The sequence below is a fragment of the Carcharodon carcharias genome, chromosome 2, assembly GCF_017639515.1.
Source record: "Carcharodon carcharias isolate sCarCar2 chromosome 2, sCarCar2.pri, whole genome shotgun sequence".
Classification (NCBI taxonomy): Eukaryota; Metazoa; Chordata; class Chondrichthyes; order Lamniformes; family Lamnidae; genus Carcharodon; species Carcharodon carcharias.
In genome coordinates this window covers 134,111,411-134,138,578 of record NC_054468.1, presented here as the reverse complement: position 1 = coordinate 134,138,578, position 27,168 = coordinate 134,111,411, and the positions used below count along the sequence as shown (strand labels likewise).

The 27,168-nt window shown below is 41.4% G+C and overlaps 1 protein-coding gene across 5 annotated transcripts in view; it reads left to right on the top strand.

Annotated features, from left to right (window-relative positions):
- The window catches only part of LOC121290818 (son of sevenless homolog 1), a 288,768-nt gene that overhangs the window by 156,279 nt on the left and 105,321 nt on the right, over positions 1–27,168 (top strand). For 4 of the 5 annotated variants that reach the window (XM_041211791.1, XM_041211781.1, XM_041211801.1 and 1 more), the window contains exons 2-6: positions 95–220; positions 7,276–7,407; positions 11,982–12,146; positions 24,203–24,403; positions 26,824–26,967. In XM_041211791.1, coding sequence (XP_041067725.1) covers positions 95–220; positions 7,276–7,407; positions 11,982–12,146; positions 24,203–24,403; positions 26,824–26,967 — 768 coding nt within the window. The remainder of the gene's footprint in view (positions 1–94; positions 221–7,275; positions 7,408–11,981; positions 12,147–24,202; positions 24,404–26,823; positions 26,968–27,168) is intronic. The other variant, XM_041211819.1, reaches the window with a different exon arrangement.

The following is a 27,168-nucleotide window of genomic DNA, read 5'->3' as shown; positions in this document are numbered from 1 at the left end:
TGAAGTTTTAAAAGATTACTATATTTCTGTCTATTAACGGTTAAGTTTTGTTTGCTTTTTAATTGTTAATTGTTTTTTCATTTGCTGTTGACAGGTTCAGCAACAGGTGCATCCCAAACTTACATCTATGGAGGATGCCTTACAATACATTGAAGAGCTAATCCTGCAATTGCTGAGTATGCTCTGTCTTGCCCAGCCTCGCAGTGTTCAAGATGTGGAGGTGAGGTGAAGTTGAGTTACAAATATGTACATTGTATTGCATTAGGGATCCAAACCTTTGTGTCTTTGTAAGGCATTTAATTGCTCATCATACATTCCGCAGTGATGAAATTGTTTGCAAGTTGTTTTCACATTATTTTTAAAATACTTTGGCACTTTCCTCCTTCCTTGCCCTTAGTTCAAACTGGTGGTACTCCCCTTTTCTTCCTTACCTTTTCATCCCCCAGATTTAAGCTCACACTTCTTTGCAATATCTCGGTTCTTTTTTGCCCCAACCATGCAGGCACTATTGATTCCCCGCCTCTCCAGTTTCAAACTGGTACTCCTGCCTTCAGCATGGCACCCAACTCCTCTCGCAACCCTGACACCAGTTGCTACTCCTTGTTGTTGTTGAACTGACATAACATGGCTGGACATTGTAGGTTGGAATTAACCAGTATTGTAAGAATTCCAAACTACAGTAATTGAGAATGGAGGTGGAAAAAGCATGAATGAGAATTTCAGTGGTAGATGAGTTGTGATACAAGTCGTGATTGAAGATGTAAAAGGTGGATTAGGTGGGCTTTGTGGTGGAGAAGGATATAAGGATTGCAGCTCTGCTCAGGGTCGGACAGAATTGTAAACTTTTTTTCCTGAGATAATGGCTGGGGAAGGGGTATGGAGTTGGCGGTGACATTATAAAGTGAGTGAATGGGCTGAAGTTGAGGTCATCTGCATACATTTTGAAGTTGAGCACTTGGCTTTGTATGATGCAAAGAGGAAACATATAAATAAGGATGTGGGGAGGGGTTAAGGCAAAGATCCTTGAGGAAACTGGAGGTGGTGGTGGAGGGGTTGGGAAGAGAGGCCATTACTAAAGATACTTTGACTCCAATTGGATAGGTGAGGTGGCAATACCGGGAGAGATGGGCATGGATCTGGGATGCAACAACAGAACTGACTGACAGACTTGACGTAGGAAAGGGAGACGGGATAGTTGTTGGCATAGGAAAGGGAGACGGGATAGTTGTTGGCATAGGAAAGGGAGACGGGATAGTTGTTGGCATAGGAAAGGGAGACGGGATAGTTGTTGGCATAGGAAAGGGAGACGGGATAGTTGTTGGCATAGGAAAGGGAGACGGGATAGTTGTTGGCATAGGAAAGGGAGACGGGATAGTTGTTGGCATAGGAAAGGGAGACGGGATAGTTGTTGGCATAGGAAAGGGAGACGGGATAGTTGTTGGCATAGGAAAGGGAGACGGGATAGTTGTTGGCATAGGAAAGGGAGACGGGATAGTTGTTGGCATAGGAAAGGGAGACGGGATAGTTGTTGGCATAGGAAAGGGAGACGGGATAGTTGTTGGCATAGGAAAGGGAGACGGGATAGTTGTTGGCATAGGAAAGGGAGACGGGATAGTTGTTGGCTTAGGAAAGGGAGACGGGATAGTTGTTGGCATAGGAAAGGGAGACGGGATAGTTGTTGGCATAGGAAAGGGAGACGGGATAGTTGTTGGCATAGGAAAGGGAGACGGGATAGTTGTTGGCATAGGAAAGGGAGACGGGATAGTTGTTGGCATAGGAAAGGGAGACGGGATAGTTGTTGGCATAGGAAAGGGAGACGGGATAGTTGTTGGCATAGGAAAGGGAGACGGGATAGTTGTTGGCATAGGAAAGGGAGACGGGATAGTTGTTGGCATAGGAAAGGGAGACGGGATAGTTGTTGGCATAGGAAAGGGAGACGGGATAGTTGTTGGCATAGGAAAGGGAGACGGGATAGTTGTTGGCATAGGAAAGGGAGACGGGATAGTTGTTGGCATAGGAAAGGGAGACGGGATAGTTGTTGGCATAGGAAAGGGAGACGGGATAGTTGTTGGCATAGGAAAGGGAGACGGGATAGTTGTTGGCATAGGAAAGGGAGACGGGATAGTTGGCATAGGAAAGGGAGACGGGATAGTTGTTGGCATAGGAAAGGGAGACGGGATAGTTGTTGGCATAGGAAAGGGAGACGGGATAGTTGTTGGCATAGGAAAGGGAGACGGGATAGTTGTTGGCATAGGAAAGGGAGACGGGATAGTTGTTGGCATAGGAAAGGGAGACGGGATAGTTGTTGGCATAGGAAAGGGAGACGGGATAGTTGTTGGCATAGGAAAGGGAGACGGGATAGTTGTTGGCATAGGAAAGGGAGACGGGATAGTTGTTGGCATAGGAAAGGGAGACGGGATAGTTGTTGGCATAGGAAAGGGAGACGGGATAGTTGTTGGCATAGGAAAGGGAGACGGGATAGTTGTTGGCATAGGAAAGGGAGACGGGATAGTTGTTGGCATAGGAAAGGGAGACGGGATAGTTGTTGGCATAGGAAAGGGAGACGGGATAGTTGTTGGCATAGGAAAGGGAGACGGGATAGTTGTTGGCATAGGAAAGGGAGACGGGATAGTTGTTGGCATAGGAAAGGGAGACGGGATAGTTGTTGGCATAGGAAAGGGAGACGGGATAGTTGTTGGCATAGGAAAGGGAGACGGGATAGTTGTTGGCATAGGAAAGGGAGACGGGATAGTTGTTGGCATAGGAAAGGGAGACGGGATAGTTGTTGGCATAGGAAAGGGAGACGGGATAGTTGTTGGCATAGGAAAGGGAGACGGGATAGTTGTTGGCATAGGAAAGGGAGACGGGATAGTTGTTGGCATAGGAAAGGGAGACGGGATAGTTGTTGGCATAGGAAAGGGAGACGGGATAGTTGTTGGCATAGGAAAGGGAGACGGGATAGTTGTTGGCATAGGAAAGGGAGACGGGATAGTTGTTGGCATAGGAAAGGGAGACGGGATAGTTGTTGGCATAGGAAAGGGAGACGGGATAGTTGTTGGCATAGGAAAGGGAGACGGGATAGTTGTTGGCATAGGAAAGGGAGACGGGATAGTTGTTGGCATAGGAAAGGGAGACGGGATAGTTGTTGGCATAGGAAAGGGAGACGGGATAGTTGTTGGCATAGGAAAGGGAGACGGGATAGTTGTTGGCATAGGAAAGGGAGACGGGATAGTTGTTGGCATAGGAAAGGGAGACGGGATAGTTGTTGGCATAGGAAAGGGAGACGGGATAGTTGTTGGCATAGGAAAGGGAGACGGGATAGTTGTTGGCATAGGAAAGGGAGACGGGATAGTTGTTGGCATAGGAAAGGGAGACGGGATAGTTGTTGGCATAGGAAAGGGAGACGGGATAGTTGTTGGCATAGGAAAGGGAGACGGGATAGTTGTTGGCATAGGAAAGGGAGACGGGATAGTTGTTAGTTAGACAGAAGGGGCTGAGGGTGGGTTTCTTGTGGAAGGGGATGATGATGCTGGTTTTGAAAGGTAGGGGACACCACCCGGAAGGAGTGAGCCATTTACAATATTAGTTGTAATGGATGCCAGGAGAAGGAACTTGAGGGATTAGGATTTTGGTAGGAATGGGTTTGAGGGAGAAGGAAGTAGATTTTAGTGTCCAGCTAAGTTTGACAAAAGCATGAGGAGAATGGGGGAGAGCCTAAAGAGGATGGATGTCAGGGCTGAGACGTAGATTGAATCACCAAGATTGATGTGTTCCTTGTCACCAGGACTGGAAGGGATTCATCAGAAAGTAAGGGTGGAAATTGTGGAGAAACTTGTTAATTGGATCCCAATCGAGATCATGAAGTATGAAACGAGATGCAAATCCTTTTCTTGATAATCAGTTTATCCACAGAATGTAGCATTGCATATGTCTGCCTTCTACCCACGATCTTGGTCCCAGCTGTCCCTCTTTTATAAGTGCTCAAGCTACATAATGCCTTTCACCTGTGTATCTTAACATACCATTAACAATGTTGGCCATAACTTGCCAATCATCATTAGATACAGGGTGGCACCAGAAAACTGGAGAGTTGTTCAAAAAAAGTATAAGGATAAATCCAGCAACTACAGGCCAGTCAGTTTAACCTCAGTGGTGGGAATGCTTTTAGAAATGATAATTCGGGACAAAATTAACAGTCAGTTGGACAAATGTGGACTAAACAAGGAAAGCCAGTACGAATTTAAATCGTGTTTAACTAACCTGAGTGAGTTCTTTTTTGATGATGTAACAGAGAGGTTTATGGGGGTAATGCAGTTTCTGTGGTCCAAATGGACTTCCAAAAGGTGTTTCTAAAGTGCCACATAATGTGCTTCTACTTTACAAGTAAGCCTATGTAATAAAAGGGATGGTGGCAGCATGGTTATGAAGTTGGCTGATGGGAAACAAAGTAGTGGTGAACAGCAATTTTTGAACTGGGGAAAATATACAGTGGGGTACCTGAGGGGTTGGTACTAGGACCACTACTTTCTTGATCTATATTAATTACCTATACTTCGGCACAATTTCAAAGTTTGCAGATGACATAAAACTTGGAAGTATTGTGAACTGTGAGGAGGATAGTAGTAGACTCAAAGAGAACATAAGCTGGTGGAATGGGTGGACATGTGGCAGATGAAATTTAATGTAGAGAAGTATGAAGTGATACATTTTGATAGAACGAACAAAGAGAGGCAATACAAACTGATAAGTACAATTTTAAAGTAAGTGCAGGAAACACAAATACCTGGGCATATTTGTGCACAAATCGTTGAAGGTGGCAGGGCAGGTTGAGAAAGTGGTTCAAAAAGGCACTCAGAATCCTTGGCTTGTATAAATTGAGGCATGGAGTCCAAAAGCAAGGAAGTTATTATGAAAGAAAAACGGAAAATGCTGGAAAAACTCAGAAGTTCTGACAGCATCTGTGGAGAGAAAAACAGAGTTGAAGTTTCGAGTCTGTATAACCCTTCTACAGAGCTACAGAGAAGTAGAAATGTAATGAGATTTATACTGCTAAGTGGAAGAGGTGAAGCAGGATATAAGGCCAACGATAGGTGGGGTAAAGGAGAGATTGACAAAGATGTCATGAACAAAAGGACAAAGGGAGTGTTAATAGTAGTGGTAAGGGCTAAAATAGGTGCTGCTGGTGGCATAAACATAAGAAAACAGAATTGATAATAGCTGAACAAGGTAAGCTCTGAAAAGAACAATATGAACCAGTAACAGATGGCCCTGGTGGGATGGGGGGGGTGGGGTGCAGGAAAAAAGGATTGAAAATGGGATAAAAAGTGGGGGACAAAAAAGGGGATAAAGCAACGAATAATGAATAAAAATAAGAATATAAATAAGTGCTCCTTTTGCTTTTTCCTATCTAAATGATGGTTGCTCCTAAAATATCCTTTTCAGTGCCAAATTAACTCCCATTTAACCATTGGTAACCCTTTAATCATACAATCTCCTTAAGAATATAAAGCTCAAAACCTTCTTGGGTTTTTGTTTGAGAGCTTTGCACTCCTCTACACCCAGGTTATTCTCCTACTTAATTGCTAGTTTCCCTCCTTTAATTCCTGTGAATTGGGACCATTGAGCTATTATTCTTTGAATTTGAGGCTGCAGCAAATTAACAAATCCAATTTTTGCCTCCTCCAGTAATTTCTGGGTCATATTTTGTAGAAATTTGCAAAACTACAGGATTATTTTAATTATGTTTTGGGATCATTTAAATCCATACTAAACTGTGGAAGTTTCATAAGACATGTCATGGTCTCTGCAGTTAAAGATTGGAATGCACAGCACTCTTGCTGACAATGAGGATTACATAGTAATAGTGGAGCTTGGAATGTGCTGAGGTTTCAGAGAAATTTTAAAACATCTGCAGCTATGTTTTTGCAGTAATCCGGGTTTAATCCAACAAATTGGTTAATTGCTACACATATTCGTGTTTAAGATGGCTGCTTGTATATTTAAAAAGAAACATCTGCTCATTTAAGAACATAGTTCCTTGTACTAGAGCCAAAAATTCTTCAAAACTTGCTGTATCAGCATTTAATTCAAAGTGCCATTAAGCGTCATGTTCAAGATGATATAATGCTGTTCAGCGTCAGTCACCAATTTATTTTAAGTATCCTATTTGTTTAGCATTTATTTCTTCATCAACCATGCGATTAGACAGATGCTTTCAGAATAGTAGCAAGTTATAGTAGCCATGAGACTTGCTGAGCATTGTTTTTGCATAAATTACATGTCAGATCTTACTGACTTGTAGCCACTTCTTTCTCCAAGTGCTCTAAGGTTGTTGTATTTTATTTTTGAAAAAACATTGAGGGTTTAATGTAAACATCTTAAGTAATGAATTTGCACCATTGTCTATTTTAGTGTGTATTTACTTGCAACAGCTGTAAACAAAATGCAGACTAAATCCAAAGTCATAGCATGGAGGCCACATTTGTGCTCTGGGATTTATTCATTTGAAAAACTTGTACCCCGAATATGTCATCACCTCAACCAGTGCAGGGAACAGTGCCATGTAAAGCCAATTCCCAAAAGGTTGACTTTAAGCTTGGTAGAATTTAGTAATATGTTGTCACTGGACTTAACAGCCTTCTGCTTTCTCCCTCTGCTTCTGTGTTTGTTCCTCTGCAAATTGTTATGTGCTTCTGATTAGGACTGTCTCCGATTAGATTAATATTGTTAAGGCAGTGCAATGCATATTTCTTGAAACATCAGAGAAACTGCTCCAGGATATTCCTACGCAAAGGATGATACAATAGCGCTGCTTTGTTGGCGTTCAGCTAACTTTGTCCTGCTGAGAAGGGAAAAGGTAGTGCCATTAACCAAAGACAGGTGCATATCAAGTGGAAGATGACTGGGGTTGAGTGGGGCGGCAGGAGAAGTTAAAAATTGGTGGGAAGTTCATTGTGTGCGTAGGAAGAAATAACCTCATGAGGAAATATTTCAAATGCTTATCCTGTCCAGTAACAATATCTGATTATGTAGGGTATTACTTACTCATAAATATTGAACTCTGCAGTGCAAACAAAAGCCAAATGAATTGCTGTTCATTAAAGCCAAGATATCAGGTTTTCTGATGAAAGGTTGGGATGGATGTTAAAATATTCAGTTCAGTATTCCAAATAAGTTATTGGTACGATTAGGATATGTTATTGAATGTCAGTGTTGTGCAAGTAACATTTAACTGATTTCACAGAATTTAGCAGTTTTTTTTAACCTGTTCTTTAGGAACGTGTGCAGAAATCATTTCCACATCCAATCGATAAGTGGGCCATAGCGGATGCGCAATCTGCCATAGAAAAGCGCAAACGTAGGAATCCCCTTTTGTTGCCTGTTGATAAGATTCACCCTCTTTTGAAGGTAAGTCTTGCATAATTAAATTTAGGATTTTCACGCCATTTAGATGGAAGTTGCATTTTATTAATGGATGAGGAAGACATTACCTAAACTGTTTTGGCTACAATATTCAGCGATAAGCAAGCTGTAGTCATTAAATAGTTCTATCTTATTTTGCACAATAATTGGATTATCTTGAAGTTTTGGATTAAGTTTGTACTGAAGTTTGTTCCATAGCAGAAATTTATCATTCTGTACCTCTCTCCATCACGTCATTTTTTTTGTCAGTAAGATACAGATTCCACTATGTTCCTTAGCATGTACTTGAGTTGGATAGGCCCAATAGGCACATGCTTCAGTATGCAGGAATTGTAATCTCACCATAGTTTCTTTGGTTTCTGGACTGGGGTCCAGAATGTCTGATTACAGGGTGTAATCTAAATATGTGTGGAGTTATGCACTTCTGATTGTAGCCCCTTAAGCAGTCACCTTCCAGGGAAAGGTTGGAATTTGTGGAGCATCTATGGAATGTGGTACCCTGGATATATTATCTTAAGCTAACAGTTGCGTTCTGCTGCAATTGGTTGTCGTGAACTTTTTGCTTCTGTACAATCTGCATTCTTCCTGTCCTATCTCTCAAACTAAATTTCATTCCCATGTTGCCTTCCGATTTTGCTGTCTTTGGAACTGGAAAACAGACTTGGAGCAAAGGGTATTAATGTGGTCAAGAGTCTTTGGGGAGGTAAAAGTACAGTGTGATTTGGATGAGGGTTGGTTTGTATTGTGCTTTTGCACCGTGGAAGGAAGTATTTACTTTGCAGCCAGTGAAGGTGGAATTTGTTCACCAAACTGTTGGAAGGGGGGTGATCTGCATGACCAGGATGGTCAAAAAGTTAGCTTACCCTGGCGGTGCCTTTCCTATGGCAGATTCAGAATCTACCTGCAGCAGATGGTTATGCAAGTTCTCCATTGTATCAGATTGGGTACATCTTGCAGCATTGACAGAGGGCATCATGTTTTGATATTGCTGTAAAAGTACCATACCTTGGTGTAATACATTATATTAAGCTACATTGATTCAGACACCCTATCTGAAGTCTGATACGATGTGCTGAAGGCAATGAAATTGTTCACGCAGTGTTCTGTGAAATTATTCATTTGAACTCAATGGGTGGGTGGGGGGTGAGGGGGTTGAACTCAATGGGTGGGTGGGGGGGGAGGGGGTATGTGGATGTAATGGTCAGTTTGACTGAAAGCCAACTGGAGGAAACAAAAGACTACGGGGAGAGGAGTTTCTTCCCTGAGCTGAAGGTCAAATGCAAGGTTTGCATTTCTTATATCCAGCAGTTGTACAGAAAGTTGGACAAGTCTGGAAGTACAAGTAAGGCAATCTACCAACATGGAAAGAGCATAGTGGGAATCATTTTTTGTTTTCTACACAGAAATATAGATGAAGCTCATGAAATAAGTGGGCTTTTGTGGTAGTTGGTGCTCACTTTACAAGCCCTGTGAAATAAAATAGCTCAACGATTTAAATCTGGCCTCGTCTCATTGAGTCCCACCTGAGTGTTGGCCAAGTACAAATCTGAAAGACAATTATTGGCCAGGAGGACACAGGACTGTTTTGGGAAATTAGTTACGGCATTAGATTAAAAATGTATTGAACACGAGTTTGTAACCAGCTTCTTTCCAGGCTGTGAGTATTCTTGCAGATGGGTGTGGCTGGGGTGGGAGGAAGGTTCCTGGGTCACAGTGCAGCTAAGGGTTTTAGCCACTAGGTGGTACTGTGGAATAATTATCAGTCTCCCAACTGTAGGTGTCATTGTATGTTTTTCCCAGAATTTAGGGGATTATTTTCTCCTCCTGGCATACATGATTTTCCCCTACTCCTGCAATAATTGGAGCATTTGGAACTCATGGCCTGTTGGAGATCTCCTGATATTGGGCTGAGGCCTACTAAAATCTGACTTCAACAGAAGGTTATCAACCTGAAACAGTCACTCTTTTTCTCTCTCTACAGTGCTACCTGACCTGAGAATTTACAGCAATTTGTTTTGTATTTTTGTTTCCCTACCTGATTTCTGGGATCTTTTCTCCTAGCAATCTTTATTTGTGGTGGCTAAGCCATTGTTGAAGGGTAGGAATTCTAAACTTATTTATTCCGTACAGCTGAATAGAACAACTTTTAAGTTGATTGGCGAACTACAAACCTCTTAATTGAAAGGGGTTTTTTAAAAAAATTACAATTATAGTCAAGAATTACATTAGATTTATGCACAGTTCTTTGAAAAATAAACTGCCAGCAAAACTGGCAGAAGATATTATCTGTGGGCTGATTTAGGAAGAGTTGTCAGTTCATTGGTGCCCACTGCTCCATTGAAATCAATAAATTTATACAGCACCTTTCATGATTTCTGGTCCTCCTAAAGTGCTTTTCTACTACTTCTTTGAAATGTGGTAACTGTTGTAAAGTAGGAAACACAGCAGCCAATTTGTGCATAGCAAGCTCCCACAAGCAGCAATAAGACGAGAACGTTATTCTCTCTTTAGTTGTTGAAAGAGCTTAAATTGTTGACCAGGACACCGGGGAAGACTCTCCTGGTCTTCTTTGAAATAGTGCTATGAGAACTTTTAGATTCACTGGAGAAGGGAGAAAGCCCTCAGTTTAATGTCTCATCTGTCTCTTCATTTAATTTTCTGGTCCGTTCTGCTGTATTAATTTATTACTACACTGCCGGATGCTCCAATTTTTCTTTAATTCACTGGTGCACCTGATGCTGTTTGAATTTATTAATTTTCTGGTGTCTTGTTGCTCCTGATTTTATGGCACCTGCTGTTTCATTTAATTCATTAATCCATTGTGCCTACTTGGCTGTGTTGCATTGCCTATTGGTATTGTTTTTTTTTGTTGTCAGTGAGATGATGTGGCATATATTTGTTTCTGAGAGTTCAGTTTTCCTGTTTGATTGTGTGGTGTCAAAACAACCAGTGACACATTTGTGTTCTAATTGAAGTTCTTCAGTTTATTCCATCATTTTTTTATCTCCATCTTATTGTAGGCACAGCTTTTCTCTATTGTCTTGTAATCACATTTTTTGCAACATAGATATAAACCTTTTTGACATTCTGTGTGAAGTTTTATGGAGATCAACCAGTATATTTCAAAAAGAAGGCATATCAGAAAATATTGTACCTTCAGGATTCAGGATGTTTCTGATATTTGGACCCATTCCAACTCTACATGGAGGATGCTCTGATTTCAAGTAACACTTGTTGAACTGTTGCAAGGGTTCAGATTTGAATAGAATAGATAATGACACTAGCAAAGGTATAGGATTATAAAATTCTCAAACTAATTTTATTGAACTGTTTCAAAATCATAAGGATATAAATAGCACACTGTTAGCTGATGATCAGGTGGATAACATCGTGCAGGACCTATCAATGAAAACAAAACTTACAAACTGATTTATTTCAATTCAGCTGTGTCCTCATTTTAAAAATGACTCCTCTGAATCCAGTTTGTGTGTTACCTTTTAATTACAGAACAACTGGCCTCTTTCATCCAGCCCCCTGTCTTACTATGAGATCGAAGGTTTACACATCTAGTTGTTTGGATGTTATCCACGAAGTTGAGTTGTCCACACAGCTTTGCCCCTCATTATTTAGCTTAACCTGCAAAAAAAAAAATTACTGGTATCTTTCACCCAAGTCTTTAGCTCACAGAAAAACTGACACTTACCTCCAGCTCTCTGCTTTAACTCAACCAGGAGACTAAAGGGTTACACATGTTAACAGAACGATACATACAAAACCCTAGTCCCTGTTTACACCTGGAATGCTTATCAGGTGCTCGGGAAGAAATGTAACTTCTGATGTGTTAGCCTGCGTCCGGCTGCACAGCAAGAAACAAAGGAAAGGTACGCCTTTCTTATCCTCCACGCGTGGCAATTAGAGATCGGTTGCTCCCTGCATGGTCAACTCTGAGAGTGGTCAAAGATGATGTCACCCCTCATGGTACAGTAAAATACCCTTTTTGACTGTTAAAAGACCCCCAAGCATTCAGTATGTTTGATAAGTAGCACAGAGTTGTATCTTCACACTGTCCGAAGGCTTTTCACTCCCCTGACTGCAATTATAACCCCATGAAATCAGAAGTCTCAAGATTTCTTCAATGAGATTCTTCCTGTGAGTGTCTTGATAATAATAGATGTTGATACAATTGGCATGCTTCCTGACCCCTTATAGTTACTGGCTTCTTGGTAATTTTAATGCTTACAACCTCTTTAAGACTTTACGTTTTTGTTTAAGTGCTTGATGGCAAAGGTAAATTGACCATTACTATTTTCCACTCATTTAACCCTGTGTTCTCACAACCATCAAGCTAGCAAAGTCAAGTGGCCAAACCAACTTAATCCCGTTGTGTCTTATGTACATTCTCACAGCATAACAGACATAACTAAAGCCATATTATGCAGCCAAAAATTAATCAGTTACAGCGTCAGTTCAGGCTTTTCAGTCCATATTACAGAAAGTAGATAATCTCTTTGTTCTTTAAGCCTAGTATTTGATGGATGTCATTTTTCATCATCCTTCAGGAGGTTCTTGGTTACAAAGTTGACCATCAAGTTTCTGTTTACATCGTAGCAGTGTTGGAATACATATCTGCTGACATACTTAAACTAGCAGGCAATTATGTACGAAACATACGACACTACGAAATCACCCAACAAGACATTAAAGTGGCCATGTGTGCCGATAAGGTAAGAAAGCTAACTCTTTTTTCAAGAACTTGAAAGCTGTTTTACCAATATTTTTATTTACTCTTTCAAAATCAAGCCTTCCGCTGACTGAGGAAGGAAATATAATTCAGTTGGTTGGGGGGGGTGGCATAAAGAGCCTACAAAGGGATTTAGATAAGTGAATGGACAAAAATTTGGCAGATGAGGTATAATGTGGGAAAGTGTGAACTTGTCCACTTTGGCAGGAAGAATGGAAAAGCAGTATATTATTTAAATGGAGTGAGATTGAAGAACTCTGCGTACAGAGGAATCTGGGTGTTGTGGTACATGAATCAAACAAAGTTAGTATGCAGGTACCGCAAGTGCTGAGGAAGGCAAATGGAATGTTGGCATTTATTGCAAGGGAAATAGATTATAAAAATAGGGAAGTGTTAATACAGCTGTACAGGACCTCAGTGAGACCGCATCTGGAGTACTGTGTACAGTTTTGCTCTCCTTAAAAAAAAAAGTATATAATTGCATTAGAAGCAGTTCAGAGAAGGTTCACATGACTGATTCCTGGGATGATGGGATTAGTTTATGAGAAAAGGTTGAGCAGGTTGGGCTGATTAGTGTTTAGAAAAATGAGAGATGATATTATTGATATATGATCCTGAGGGGACTTGACAGGGTGGATGCTGAGAGGATGTTTCCCTTTGGGAGTAAGTCTATAACTAGGGAACACGGTTTAAAAATTAGGAGTCTCCCATTTAAGAATGAGATGAGATTTTGTTTTCCCTGAGGATTGTCAGCCTGTGGAATTCTCTTCCTCAGTGAGCAGTGGAGGCTGGGTCATTGAATATATTCTAGGCTGAGTTAGATAGATTTTTGCTTGATAAGGAAGTTGAGGGTTATGGAGGGCAGGCAGGAAAGTGGAGTTTAAGCCAAAATCAGATCAGCTATGATCTTATTGAATGGCATAACAGGCTCAAGGGGCTAAATGGCCTATTCCTGTTCCTAATTGTGTTCTTGCGTTTATTTAGCTGGAAACATTTTAATGAACGTCAAGCAGCAGAATTGTTCCTAGAATCTAGTGTTATGGTCCCTGTAGAGACCAATAACTTTAAGAAAGGAATCTCCACAATGTCAATGGAAAGACGACGATGGACACGATTTCACTTGTTTAAATTTTACTGTTTAAATTTTACTGTAACAATCAAACAAAAATCAACATAATTCAAGCATTGATCAGCAGAAAAGCAGAATAATGCAGAGGGGTGAAATATAAGCTGGTTATATTTCACCCCTTTCCTAATTTTACTTAGTTCTGTTGAAGGGTTATGAGGACTCGAAACGTCAACTATGCTCTCCACCGCCGATGCTGCCAGACCTGCTGAGTTTTTCCAGGTATTTCTGTTTCTGTTTTTGTTTTGGATTTCCAACTTCTGCAGTTTTTTGCTTTTATCTCTAGAATAATGCAGATGCTGGAATCTGAAATTAAAACAGAAAATGCTGGAAGTACTCAGCAGGTTATGGCAGCATTTGGTGAGAAATGTTTTGGGTCTGTGAACCTTCATAAGAACTGGGAAAACTTCAGAGATGTAATAGGTTTTGAGCATGAGGTGGGTGGGAAAAAGGAAAAAGAAAGGTCTGTGCTAAGTTGAAAGTCAAGAGAGATAGATTGACAGAAGAGTTTTCTTCCAGGGCTAAAGGGAATGGGGATGAGGCAAGGAAAGAAACAAAAGATTTGCTGAGATCAGATTTACTGCTGACTGAAAAAAAAAACAATTCAAGCAAAGAAAAGGAAATGAAATGGAGTAGAGATCATGGTCTGAAACTGTTGAACTCTATGTTGACTCTGGAAGGCTGTAATGTGCCTAATCGAAAGTCGACGCTATAGCTTATGTTGAGCTTCATTGGAAATGTGCATTGGGCCGAGGACAGAAATGTCAATGTGAGAGCAAGGTGGACAATTAAAATGACAGTCCACCAGAAGCTCAGGTCAGGCTTGCAGAATGAAGAGAGGTGTTTCGTAAAGCAGTCACCCAACCAGTATTTGGTCTCCCCATTGTAGAGGAGACCACATTTTGAGCAGCAAATACAGTACAATAGATTGAAAGAAGTACACGTAAATCACTGCTTCACCTGAAAGAAGTGTTTGGGGCCTTTGACGATGAGGAGAGAGGAGGTAAAAGGACAGGTGTTATATCTCTGGAGTTTGTGTGGAGGAAAGGGAACGGTGTGTTGTGGATGACTGAGGTGTAGACCAGGGTATCACAAATCATTTTCTACCATTCCACCACCTCCAGTACGGTGTTCCGTATACAGTGGATCATTTTCTGGCATTTCCACTACCTCCAGGGTGATGCCACCACCAAACACATTTTCCTCTCTTCCCTTTCAGCATTCCAAAGGGACTGTTCACTCCTCAGCCACCCACAGCAACTTTCCATGTAAACGCAGGAGAAATAACACCTGTCCTTTTGCCTCCTCTCTGCTCATCATCCAAGGCACTTCTTCCAAACTTGGCAGCAATTTACATGTACTTCTTTCAATCTATTATACTGTTGTTGCTGCTCAAAATGTGGTCTCCTCTACATTAGGGAGACCAAATGCAGATTGGCTGTCCATTTTCTGGAATACCTTTGTTGAGTTCAAAAGTGTGATCCTGAGCTTCCGGTGACCTGTCTTTTTAATTCTTCACCTGGCTCGCAAGCTGATATTTCTGCCCTCAACCTACTGCATTTTTCTATTGAAGCTCAATGTAAGCTTAAGGAATAGCACCTCATCTTTTGATTAGGCACTTTACAGCCTTCCTGACTCAACATTAAGTTCAACACTTTCAGACCATAATCTTTAGTCCATTTGATCTATTTTGGGTTTATTCTTTCAGTCAGCAGTACACCTGCTCTAGGCACATCATTTTACTCCTTTGTTTCTTTTCATGCCCATCACCACTTCCTTTGGTCCTGGAAGACTAACTCTTATGTCATTCAATCCCTCCTGTTTTCTACCCTTTCACAAATCTTCCTTTTGTCCTTGCCCCACCCACCCTTTACTCAAAACCTATTACATCTCTAACTTTTTCTCGGTTCTGATGAAATGTTAGCTCTGATTCTCTCCACATGCTGACATGACCTACTGAGTATTTCAGCATTTTCTGTTTTTATATTAATTAACAGCATCTGCTCTGAACTGCAGATTCTGAGACCAGTGTAATTCAATCTCCCAATTTGCTGTCTGTTTACCGTTACCTTTTAACTTTCCTCACCAAAGCAAGCTCAGGTTACATGAGCAGCTCTTGGAACTAAAATGAATGCTAGGATATCTAATTACACCCTTTTCAGAATACTCCCCAGTTTCATTTTGGAATCAAAAGGACACCACACAAAAAGAAAATACAAGTTCTGCCCAAAGCACAAGGGTCATCATACTAATTGGAGAGCCTTGAGCTCCACCAGGCACACTTGCAAAACTATATATTTTTTAAATAAAATAGACAAATATTTTTCTATGTCAAATGGTCAGAGATATTCTGAATTACTGTTTTGCAGTGAACTTTGTTGGACCACAAAGCTATGCTCTTCCTCTTTGCTTTCAAGGCCCCTGTCTAGACTCTGTAACATGATGAATATTTCAAAACCAAACCCCAACATGATGGTGAAAGCAAGTGATGTAAATTAACCACAACAGTAATGGCACATAGGAGAAATGGAGAAATAAACTTTGCCCACCAGCTTCATCGCTATTAATCTTTTTAGTGACAGAGGCAGCCCTCCTTTCCTCCTTCCCACCTCATCACAACCCAAAGGACACAAGCACCCAGACTAGGCTGATGTATCTGTTAGAGAAGCATATGACCGATGTTTTATTAACTCAGACTGAAGACATTCAAGAATGAATCACACCAGATCCAGATAATTATAGCCCAGAGATTGGCAAGTCTTTCTTGCCACCCATCTTTCCCCCCAACATCCCCCAACATCATGTGATGTGCACACACTCGCCATTGATTTAGTTGGCAATTATATCGTCCAGTGTGGCTCTGAACGATACAGAGCAGGTTCAGTTCCTGGCCTACGCTAAGTTACATGACCTGAGTTAGGGTGGTAGCTACAATTGGATTAGAAGCCTAAGATTCGTCATCTCAATACCAAAACTGGTTATTGCCTTGCCGCAGGCTCATACTAGAAAGTATGTTTCTTTCTACCACACCTACGTTCCTCCCCCGCCCACCAAACCCAACTCCAAGGCATTGGCGTGTAACCCATCCCATCTCAAACAAACAAAAGCTCTCTTCCTATATCAAACAAACACCAGCCCCCCAGGGCAGTTGCACCAGCACAAACTTTTTTTTAAACTGGACGCATGATCTCAACCCACACAATGCTGGACTAACTCGCATTCTTTCCCACCCCAACTCTGACCTTAAAAAATTACAATTTCTACTATTTGATGTATTGTCAAAACTGTGAGCAGAAAAACGATCAAAAGACTTAACAAGATAAAGCCATCATACACAAAATAACTTCTCCACCCACACGCTGATGGTATCCAACCTGCACGTAGCTATGAAAGTGACTTATCTTTCTCGGTGGGTGGAGGGGTGGTGTTCCCAGGTGGAGGCCAAGGACGACAATCCCCAGCAGGCTGTGAGTTTTGGCACATCTGCAGTGTGTGACAGCATGGCTGACCGCAAGTGCTCTGTTCTGGGTTTCTCCCCCTGCAGTAAAAGGGCATCTGACAGCAGTGTGCCCATGTAGAAAAACGACACGAGAATTTGATCATGGGGCTCAGTTTGGCGCCATAAAAGGAGGGGGTCCAGTGGAGAGGAACAGGGAGAGGTCCCAACGAAGAGTACCAGGCAGGGGACAGGGAGAGATCCCAAAGTAGAGTCCCAAAAAAGAGGGTCCAAGCAGAAAAAGGGCTGCGGTTGGCAGACTTTAATTAATGAGAGTTCAGGAGTAGGCAGCAGATTGTTGGTGGTTCCATGCTGTGGGCCACTGGGGCAAAGGTAGCTCTTTGGAGCAGTAGTATTCTACTTGGCGTGGCCGAAGAGCTGAAGTTGTGCTTGTGAGTTGGTGCTGGAGTGCAAACTCGAATCCAGGGGCACATAGTCTCAGGTGATGAGCTTGAAACCCTGCGAGGTGGGCCGTCATTGCTGTCTGAGTTGGAGCAACTTTTAGAAAGAATTCCAAGGTGGGGTCTTCAAAGGTAGAAACTAGAATCCCTCGTCAGAGAGACAGAGTTTCTCTGAGATTGGTTGCCGAACAGTGTATACTGGCGCCTGGGTGGGTTGTTGAGAAATCTGTGGCGTCTGTCTTGGTCACATAGACTCGTAGAAATTTACAGCACAGAAGGAGGCCATCTGCCATTTATTGTGCGGTGCGGTGTGTTTGACTACAGTGTGTTTGTTAATTCACATGTTTCTCAAGTTAACCCTGAATGCTAGAGTCGGTGATGGATATTTTAAATTGTTTTATCTTCCTGACCATGTATAGTAAAGTTTATCTTTGTTCAAAACCCGTGGAATCTAATGGCTTTGTTCTCTTAGCAAGTGGCCTGAATCTCAAACTTTCTCTACTCTAATTGGATCATACCAAACATTTTGGGGTCTGGTCCAGGATTATAACAACATGCAGTCTTTTTATAACTCAATCAGACTCTTCCACTCGTCTCAATTGCAGGGGAAACTACTGCTCAGGCCAACTCATGGGAGAATATTGATGTAGTGATGGGGCAAACCAATTTGCAGATCCCACATAACCTCTGCTTACTTAATTCAAGTTTACCAGCCATCATAGAGATTGTATTCTGTCAAGATTTTGTAGATTAGGCTTGTCCAACGCCTGGCCTGCGGGCCACAACCCGGCCCCCGAAGCCTGTGTATCCGACCCACAGACTCATCGTTCAAAAGACGGGTAGATGAAATGAAGGATCTTCTAGGAGCTGCTCCTCCAATCACAGGCTCGCCAGTGAGCCTAGCAGCAGCAAATTCAGGAGAGAATCAGACTCTCATTGGAGGAGCAATGAGCAGTGTGAAGATGAGTGGCTGCTCCTATGTTTTCAGAGCGTGCTGTCGGTGCAGGCGCCGGCCCATGAAGGGGCACAGGGCCAAGATGGTGGAGTGGGTGGGGAGGTCACGAGGAAAAGCAGAGTTGCGCTTTTTTTAAATAAAACAAATAAAATATCAAAATCTGCATATACATACTGGCTGAGCAGGCTGAAAACATGAAATGAAATCATGCTGCTTCCAGATAGTGCTGATCGCTCTGCGGGCTGTCCCAAGCAAGGAAAGCAAGCGAGGGCTTGGGAGAGGGGTGGTAAGAAGGGTGGCAAGCAGGAAGCAACAAGTGTTCTGCAATCAGGAGGAGGCCAGCAAGATCCATGAAGTGGGTGGAGGTTGGGAAGAATCACAAAGTGGGTGGAGGTCAGGAAGGCCCCCCAAATGGCAGGAGGGCACAGCCACCACTACCTGATCAATTCCTCCTGAGGTAAAGTGCCCAACCTTCGTGGGCCCAGGTAGGGAGTCAGTCAGTGTATGAGACTAAGTGAGTCTGTTGGTGATGTTTCCGGTCCCGCTAGAGGGTTTGGAGAATTCCAAGTTTTCCCATCTCGCCCGCGACTATGTCCACCACGAGCTGTAATGGAAAATCACTGCCTGTGTGTGTGAGAGTGAGTCTAAGTGTAAGTGTCGGTGCGGGGGAGTCGGTGTGGGCTAGTGCGAGGGAGTGATTGATTATGTGCGTGGGTGTGTGTGAGAGATTCTGTGCGTGTGTGTGTGCGTGTGTAAGAGAGTGAATTGTCTCCAAATTTTCCCACCTGCGATAGTACCCATCACTGCCGGGTCCAGAAAACCCTGGCCTGTGTGAGAGAGAGTGTCAGTGTTTGTGTGCGGGCGTGAGAACTCTGACTGGGTTTGAGTCAGACACTCACCCTGACTTCCTCCTCCTCCCTCCCCAAAAGCCTATCCACAAAGCTGGCTGGGCAAGGAGGAAAACCCAGGCTGAAAGGCAACCCGCTCCTGACGCCTAATTTCGTATGAATTCCGCTGAGGTCAGCACAGACTACGTGCCACCAGATAAAATGCAATGTTAGTGTTAATTAAACCTAACTCCTTAACGCCAGACTGGTCTCTATCCTTTCCCTGGTGACCAGTACGTGGGCCCTTGTCTGTCTCTCTCTAGCTCTGTGTCCTCAGCGAACAGGCGAAAATGGTTTAATTGGTGAACTCTGCTGCTTGGTACTTTTTAATGGGCATTTTTATTAATTGCTCTTTTTTGAAATTATCAATTTATTACCTTGACATTGATTATTTTTAAAAATTCATGTTTAATGTGTGAAACATTACCTTGCTGAAATTTGAGCATTGACCTCTTGAGTGAGAAAAGAATTGTAATGTGGCCCCCCCCCACGCAAAAAGGTTGGACAAGCCTGCTGTAGATCTTTGTTCTGGGGAGGTTAAATGTAGAAGTGATGGAAATGTATTTTTGCTGTTTTTGTTTTGGAAAGACCTATGCTGCTATCATATCCCTGTGAATCATTGTCTGTTTCATGGTCTATACTTGAGATTAACATGTACTTTGTACCTCGAACACACAGACAGTGGATCTGGAACAATATTCCATTTATTTCAGACACAAACAAAACCTTGAATAGGTTGAAGTTTACATTTTGTTTACTTGCACGTTATATTTACAGATTCAGATGCTCGGAAATACCATGAAAATGCAATAAGAACAAATGCTTCTTTTGACATCCTCCAAAGATTAATGGATTTAACAGGCTTTAGCATTCCAAAAGTGGAGATAAACATTGATTGACCTAATAAAATAACTTTTTTGTTATTGGTGGTTTCAGCATATCAACTACAAGTCACCTCACTCTTGTTTGGCATGAAAGGCTCAATCTATCCATTGAGCACCAATTTGCTTTCACTTCAACCTATTCTAATGGCGTTATACACATTAAACTAACCTGTCTAAACTTTAGAATTTAATATTTAGTGTCCGGCGTATACTTTTAATACTCATTAGTAGTAAATTAGGTCTGCACCCCATTCTTTGGCAAAATTAATAACTGTCTGGGGAATGGAATATTAATCCATGCGATCTTGGATCACATATGCCTTCTAGTAATTCTAAATCTTGTTGATTAACCTTTTCAAGACTGTGAGGTTCCCAGTTGTAGGGGTATGAATCTTGGTTTGTAAATCAGTTTCCCCTCATAGATGTTTACAGCAGGAAGAGGCCATTCGACCCTTCGTGTCCACGGCAGTCAACAAAGATCTTGACTACACAATCCCATTTTCCAGCGCTTGGCCCATAGCCCTGGAGGCTATGGCAATGCAAGTGAATATCTAAATACTTCTTAAATGTTACGAGAGTTTCTGACTCAACCACCCTTTCAGGCAGTGAGTTCCAGACTTCCACCACCCTCTGGGTGGAAAAAGCTCTCCTCAACTCCCCTCTTAGCCTCCTACTTCATCTTAAATCTATGTCCCCTGGTTATTGACTCCTCTACTAATAGAAAAAGTGTCATTTTGTCCACTCGATCTATGTCTCTCATAATCTTATACACCACTATCGGGTTCCCTCTCAATCTTTGCAGCTCCGAGGAAAACAACCCCAGCCTATCGAATCTTTCCTCATAGCTCAGACCCTCTAGACCAGGCAGCATCCTGGTGAATCTCCTCTGCACCCCCTCCAGTGCAATCACATCCTTCCTATAATGTGCTGACCAGAAACTGCACACAGTACTCCAGTTGTGTGACCTAACCAGCATTTTATACAGTTCCAGCATAACCTTGTATTCTATGCTTCAGCTAATAAAGGCAAGCATCCCATATGCAACCTTAACCACCTTATCTATCTACCTGCCCTGCTACCTTCAGGGATCTGTGGATATGTACACCAAGGACCCTCTGATCTTCAGTACTTTCTAGGATCCTACCATTCATAGTATAATCCCTTGCCTTGTTAGCCCCCACCAAGTGCATTGCCTCACGCTTTTCCAGGTTGAATTCCATTTGCCACTGCTCTGCCCACCTGACCAGTCCATTGATATCCTCCTGCAGTTTACAGCTATCCTCCTCATTATTTACCACCCTACCAATTTTCGTATCATCCACGAACTTCTTGATCACACCCCTACACTTAAGTCCAAATCATTTATGTACAGTATGTACACCACAAACAGCAAGGGCCCCAGCACTGAGCCCTGCTGAACCCCATTAGAAACAGACTTCCACTCACAAAAACATCCCTCTACCACCACCTGCTTCCTGCCTCTCAGCCAATTTTGGACCCAACGTTCCACTTTGCCTTGGATCTCATGTGCTCCTACTTTCTTGACCAGCCTGCCATGAGGGACCTTATCAAAAGCTTTGCTAAAGTCCATGTAGACTACATCAAATGCATTAACCTCATCAACCCTCCTGGTTACCTCCCCAAAACATTGGATCAGATTTGTCAAAGACAACCTTGCCTTAACTAATCCATGCTGACTATCCCTGATTAATTTGTGTCTCTCCAAATGCAGATATATTCTGCCCCTCAGAATTCTTTCCAGTGACCTCCCCACCACTCTCTCCCTTTGTTAATAATGGGACACCTCACCTGTGGCCAGAGAGGATTTGAAAATTACTGCTCCACCTGATATCTCTTTCCTTTCCTCCCTCAACAGCCTGGGATACATCCCACCTGGACCTGTGGATTTATCTACTTTTAAGGCCGCTAAACCTGCTACTACCTTCTCTCTGTCTCTCTCTCTGTTAATTTCCTCTGATATTTCACAGTCTTCCATCCTGATGTCTATACCTGTGTTATCCTTTTCCATTGTGAAGGCCGACAAAGTATTCATTGAAGTCTGTATCCAGACCCAGATCTTACGGGTCCACACAATGGTCATCTCTTGTTATGACTGATGTAGTTGGTAAAATGGAGTTTTTTAAAAATCCCAGAGGGAAACTTTAAACAACTGTCATAACCATTATTTTAACTTTCTGCTCTTAATGTCACCATTAGCACCACCTTTAGCCAGTATCACTGCTATCAACACCCGTTCGACCTTTTGTTTATGATATCTTTTGCAATCTCTCCTTTGCCTTCACTAACACCAGCCTTCTACTCAGCTTCACCTGTCCCCCACCCCCCTTAAACAGTATATATTTCACCACATTTCTACTTCTCTTTAGTTCTGAAGAAGAGTCATACGGACTCGAAACGTTAACTCTGTCTTTCCACAGATGCTGTCAGACCTGCTGAGTTTTTCCAGGCAATATTTATTTTTGTTTCAGATTTCCAGCATCCATAGTATTTTGCTTTTATCTATAATTTTAAGTGTTAGGTTTGAGATGTGACTCTAAATTCAGGAATCACGCCATCAGTTCTCGAGGTTTTGCATTAAACTAAATGAAACCTTACCTCACCTTAGTAAAATTAGCCTTTCCCTAGTTTGGAACTTTTATTCCCAGCCCAACTTTATCCTTTTCTATAACTATCCTAAATCTAACTGAGTTATGGTCCCTATCCCCAAAATGCTCCCTTACTGATACGCCTTCCACCTGCCCGGGTTCGTTTCTGAATATTAGGTCCAGAACTGCCCCCTCTTTTTTTGGGCTTTCTATGTACTGGCTAAAAAACATTTTCTTGGATGCAGCTTAAGAATTTTGCTCCCTTCCTACCTTGCACACTAAAACTATCCCAGTTAATATTTGGGTACTTCAAATCCCCTATTACTGCCTTGTTATTCTTGTACTTCCCTGAAATTTGATTACATATTTGATCCTCTATCTTTCTCTGACTGTTTAGGGGCCTATGGTACACACCCAACAGTGTGTTTGGCCCTCTTGTGTTTTATACTTGTACCCATGTGGCCTCATTTGATGATCCTTCCAGAATATCGTCTCTCATCACTGCTATAATTGATTCCTTAATCAGTATTGCGACCCCCCCCCTTTCTGTCCCCCTCTCTATCTCGTCTGAATACCAGGTAAGTTGAACTGCCAATCCTGCCCTTTTAGCCAAATCTCAGCCATAGCTATGATATCATACTCCCATGTGTCTATCTGTGCCCTCAGCTTGTCTGTCATATTCCTCAAGCTCCTTGCATTAAAATATATTCCTTGCTAAACTCAATTCTTTCTTATATAGCCTATATTTCCTCTGCCTTCCAGACTTACTGACTAGTGTTTTAACTTCTAATTCCATCTCAGTTTCTCTCTCCACTGAATTACTTTTCAGTATCCCATCCCCCTGTAGGTGTCTAATGTCAATACTTTCAGTGAAGGAGCAAGTAAGCACAATAAAAACAGAAAATGCTTGAAAAGCTCAGCAGGTATGGCAGCATCTTAAGAGAGAGGAACAGAGTTAAAGCCTTTGAAGAGTCATACGGACTCTAAACATTAACTCTGTTTTCTCTCTCCACAGATGCTACCGTATTTGCTGAGTTTTTCCAACATCTGTTTTTATTTCAGATTTGTAGCACCTGCCGTATTTGGTTTTTATTTGAGTGAGCAAGTAAGCATGCTGATGTATGGAGACCCAGCTGTTGAGAATGTGGTTGCATCAGTTGCTGTCGTGTATCAAGCTAGGTGTGATTTATCACCCTTGAATCAACTATGGAGTTAAAACCAAGCTCAACTAGTGGCCTTGTGGTTTTTTTCACTACTTGATTGCTCCATGTTGACTCCAAACTGGTGAAGAGAAGATTAAAAAAATAATTCAAATCAGTGCAGGGCCTGAATCTGGCCTTCCATAAACCCAAGGGTGCAGTGTTTGAATTGAAGATAGCTTCTCACTTGGAAAATTCTACTAAGTTACTCAGGTTTGTACGATGGGTCATTTGTATTAACTGTTATCTTGCTGCTCCTGAATAAGGAACTGATGATGCTTAGGAATGGAAAGCCTTTTATAGTATGGAAGAGCAAGTTGTGGGTAGGCAGCCATGCTCAATCTGCAAGTTCACCTGGTTGGAAAGTTCGCTACGTTTTCACCTTACTTGCATGTAGAAGAATGCAAACCACTCTCCAACTTGTGTTTTTCAATTTTCTCCAATTGCACAGTGTAGAAATTGAAAGCAAAAATTATGTTTTCTAGGTACTAATGGATATGTTCCATCAAGATGAGGAAGATTTAGGTGTAATTGAAGAGGAACCCATTACCACTGGCGAACAAACTTACTATGATTTAGTGAAGATGTACATGTCTGAGATTCGGCAGTATCTAAGGGAATTGAATCTCATCATCAAAGTCTTCAGGGAACCCTTTGTATCAGATGCTAAGCTGTTTTCTGCAAACGTATGTTGTAAATTTTATGAATACCTTTTTAAAATGTATATATCCTCATAAGTTTGTTGCCCTCTTTCATAATACAAACCCTGTTTTTTCTTTCCCTTCATTGTGCCTTCTGAAGTACATCTATAACTAAAATGCTGTGCAACTTGTTACTAACTCTTTGTGGCTTCCAGGAGCATGCACATGTATTAAATGTACAGGCTCCTCTCCCCAGTGTGTTCCAGCAATTGTGTGGCCTAGAACTGGAGCTCATTTTGCCATTGGACCTGTCTCTTTTCAATTCACTGTAACCTAGCTTGATTTGTTCCTTGCTTTAGAAGTATTTTATTTTAGCATACTGGAAACTTCAGCCTATTCTCCTGAATTACTAGTGATAAGCTATATAAGATTTTTTTCATACTGGCCTTAATGAAATATGTTTTTGTTTCATATTGGGAAAGAATAAAACCTTTTTGTTTTGAATGTGTTATCTCCCAAGTGTCTCATTTTAAGATGTAGATTTATAGTCTTAAACTTTAGAAGTTTTAAATCTTTTTTTAAAACACAAAGGAGAAGCTATTCATATTGTGTTGTATTTGTACTTTGGAATGCAAACAACTGCATTTACAGTATTTAGCACTAGATGGCAATACATTTCCAAATGTGATTTTTTTAACCCTGAAAATATTAATTTGTTTTCCATATTATTGTAATGTTTCATTAGAATATCTGAAAATTTTTCATCAAATTATGATACAAATATTGCGACTTAATGGTTATACTTTTTAAATAAGTCCTTTTGGTATAAGATTATGCCATCGACAGCACAAGTAACAAGAAATTGACATCAGAAAGATGTCCACGTGATCTTTATTTTATATTGGTGCCTCTCCTAGGCTAACACTACTGTTCTTGTTTATTACTAGCAATTAGATTGCTGCTCTTTGCTGTTCCCATGTAGAAAACTTTGAATTATTGTTCTGAGGTTTTCTGCCAGAGTTTGCCTTTAATTTTTCTATCATTTTTTTGACGAAAACATAAGGCTGCTAGTGCCCTGGTGCCTTCCCACTTGCCATTGTTGATGCTTATAGTGCTAATTTTTGTGACAAATTATGTGAATGTCTCAGATTCTTCACAGGAGAGCCCTCAGGAAAGAATATAGTGAATCCAAAGATGCAGGTAACTGAACTAGAGCTCCATATACTTATGAGGCTATCTTGTCAGAACATTTTCAATTCTTAGGCCTACCTCCTTCACCCTATCAGAATGGAACTCTTGCAAAAATTAACTCTACCAACCACCACTCTCTAGTCGAAACATTCTCTGTAATCATTGGTACTGAGTGGCAACACTCATCATTTAAATCTAACATAGTATAGAGGTCAAAATAGCTGGACTTTGTTGGTTGGTATTGTCAATACTTGACAATTATGTGGCATGAATGTTGCCTGCCACAACCACCCAAGCTCATGTCTTATCCAGGTCCCGTTGTACATTCACATGGTCTGCTTAATTATTGCAGGAGTTGTGAATGGAGCTCAACATTGTGTAATAAGCAGCAAACGGCATCTCCCCCCCCCCCACCCCCCCAAACTTTCTAGAGGAACTCTCGCAGTGATGCCCTGGGACTGTGATGATTGGCCTCTGGCAAAAAAAAACAACCATCGTCCTTTGGGTCAGGACGGACATCAGCCACTGAAGAGTTTTTCTGCCCAACTAACCTGAAATTTTCTTTTTCCCTGACTAGAATAAAGTTGATTTGTACCCTTTTCATCTTCTGTGTAAATATTTTCCATTGCTGATCTACATGATCTGCAGCTGGTTTTCCTTCCACTTACTCTGCCAGTGTCCTTTTTTTATCTCAGTAAGTTGTGTCTTTTGCAGTTGAGTACTCACATCTTTGACTTTTTTTATTTTCTGTTCTTAAATTGGACCTGATTATATTGTGGGTGTTGCTGATTCCCAAATGATCCCATACTTTTCATTAACTTAATCGTATTGCGTCTAAAGACCGTTACTCTGAAAGTTTTAGTTTTGTGTTAGTGGTTCATCAAACTTTTGACAATGTTGTCAACAGCCTTATTTGATCCCAGCCAAAATTCTTGTGAGAATTTTAAAATTTCATGAACAGGAAATTGCCATTCCTTAAAATTATTGTAAAGGAGAGGAATAACTTCAAGTAAAATGTAGTTTGTTTTCTGGAGACTAGGTATTGTATATACCAAAGCAGACATCCACCTACAGCTTGGCATTTACTTCAGAAACATAGCTCTTACTAATGAAAAGCCTTGTCAGTGCACAAGTTCATTGTCTTGCATGCTTGGATGCAGCTTATCTTTGGTGCTTAAACCTTTGGTAGTAAACCCTTAAGTTGCCTATATTTCTGGTTTGCATGTTCTTTTGTGGTTCTTATTTTTAAGATTTTATCATTGTCTTCCTCACAGGACGTGGAAATCATATTTAGTCGTATTGTGGATATCCATGAGTTGACTGTGAAGTTATTGGGCCTAATTGAAGATACTGTGGAAATGACAGATGAAGGTAGCCCTCATCCATTAGTCGGAAGCTGTTTCGAAGACTTAGCTGAGGTAAGTTGTTAAACTGAGAAAAAAAAAACTTCTTAGCTGACACAATTAGTTTTTGAATTAAATCTTTTTGTATAATTACCAAAATTTCTGATATTAATCAGAAAACTGCATGTACCAAAAGATGACATTTATAAGTAAAAATAAAATATGCTTTTTAACCTCGACTCACAAAATAGGAGAAAAATATTCTAGCATCCGCAG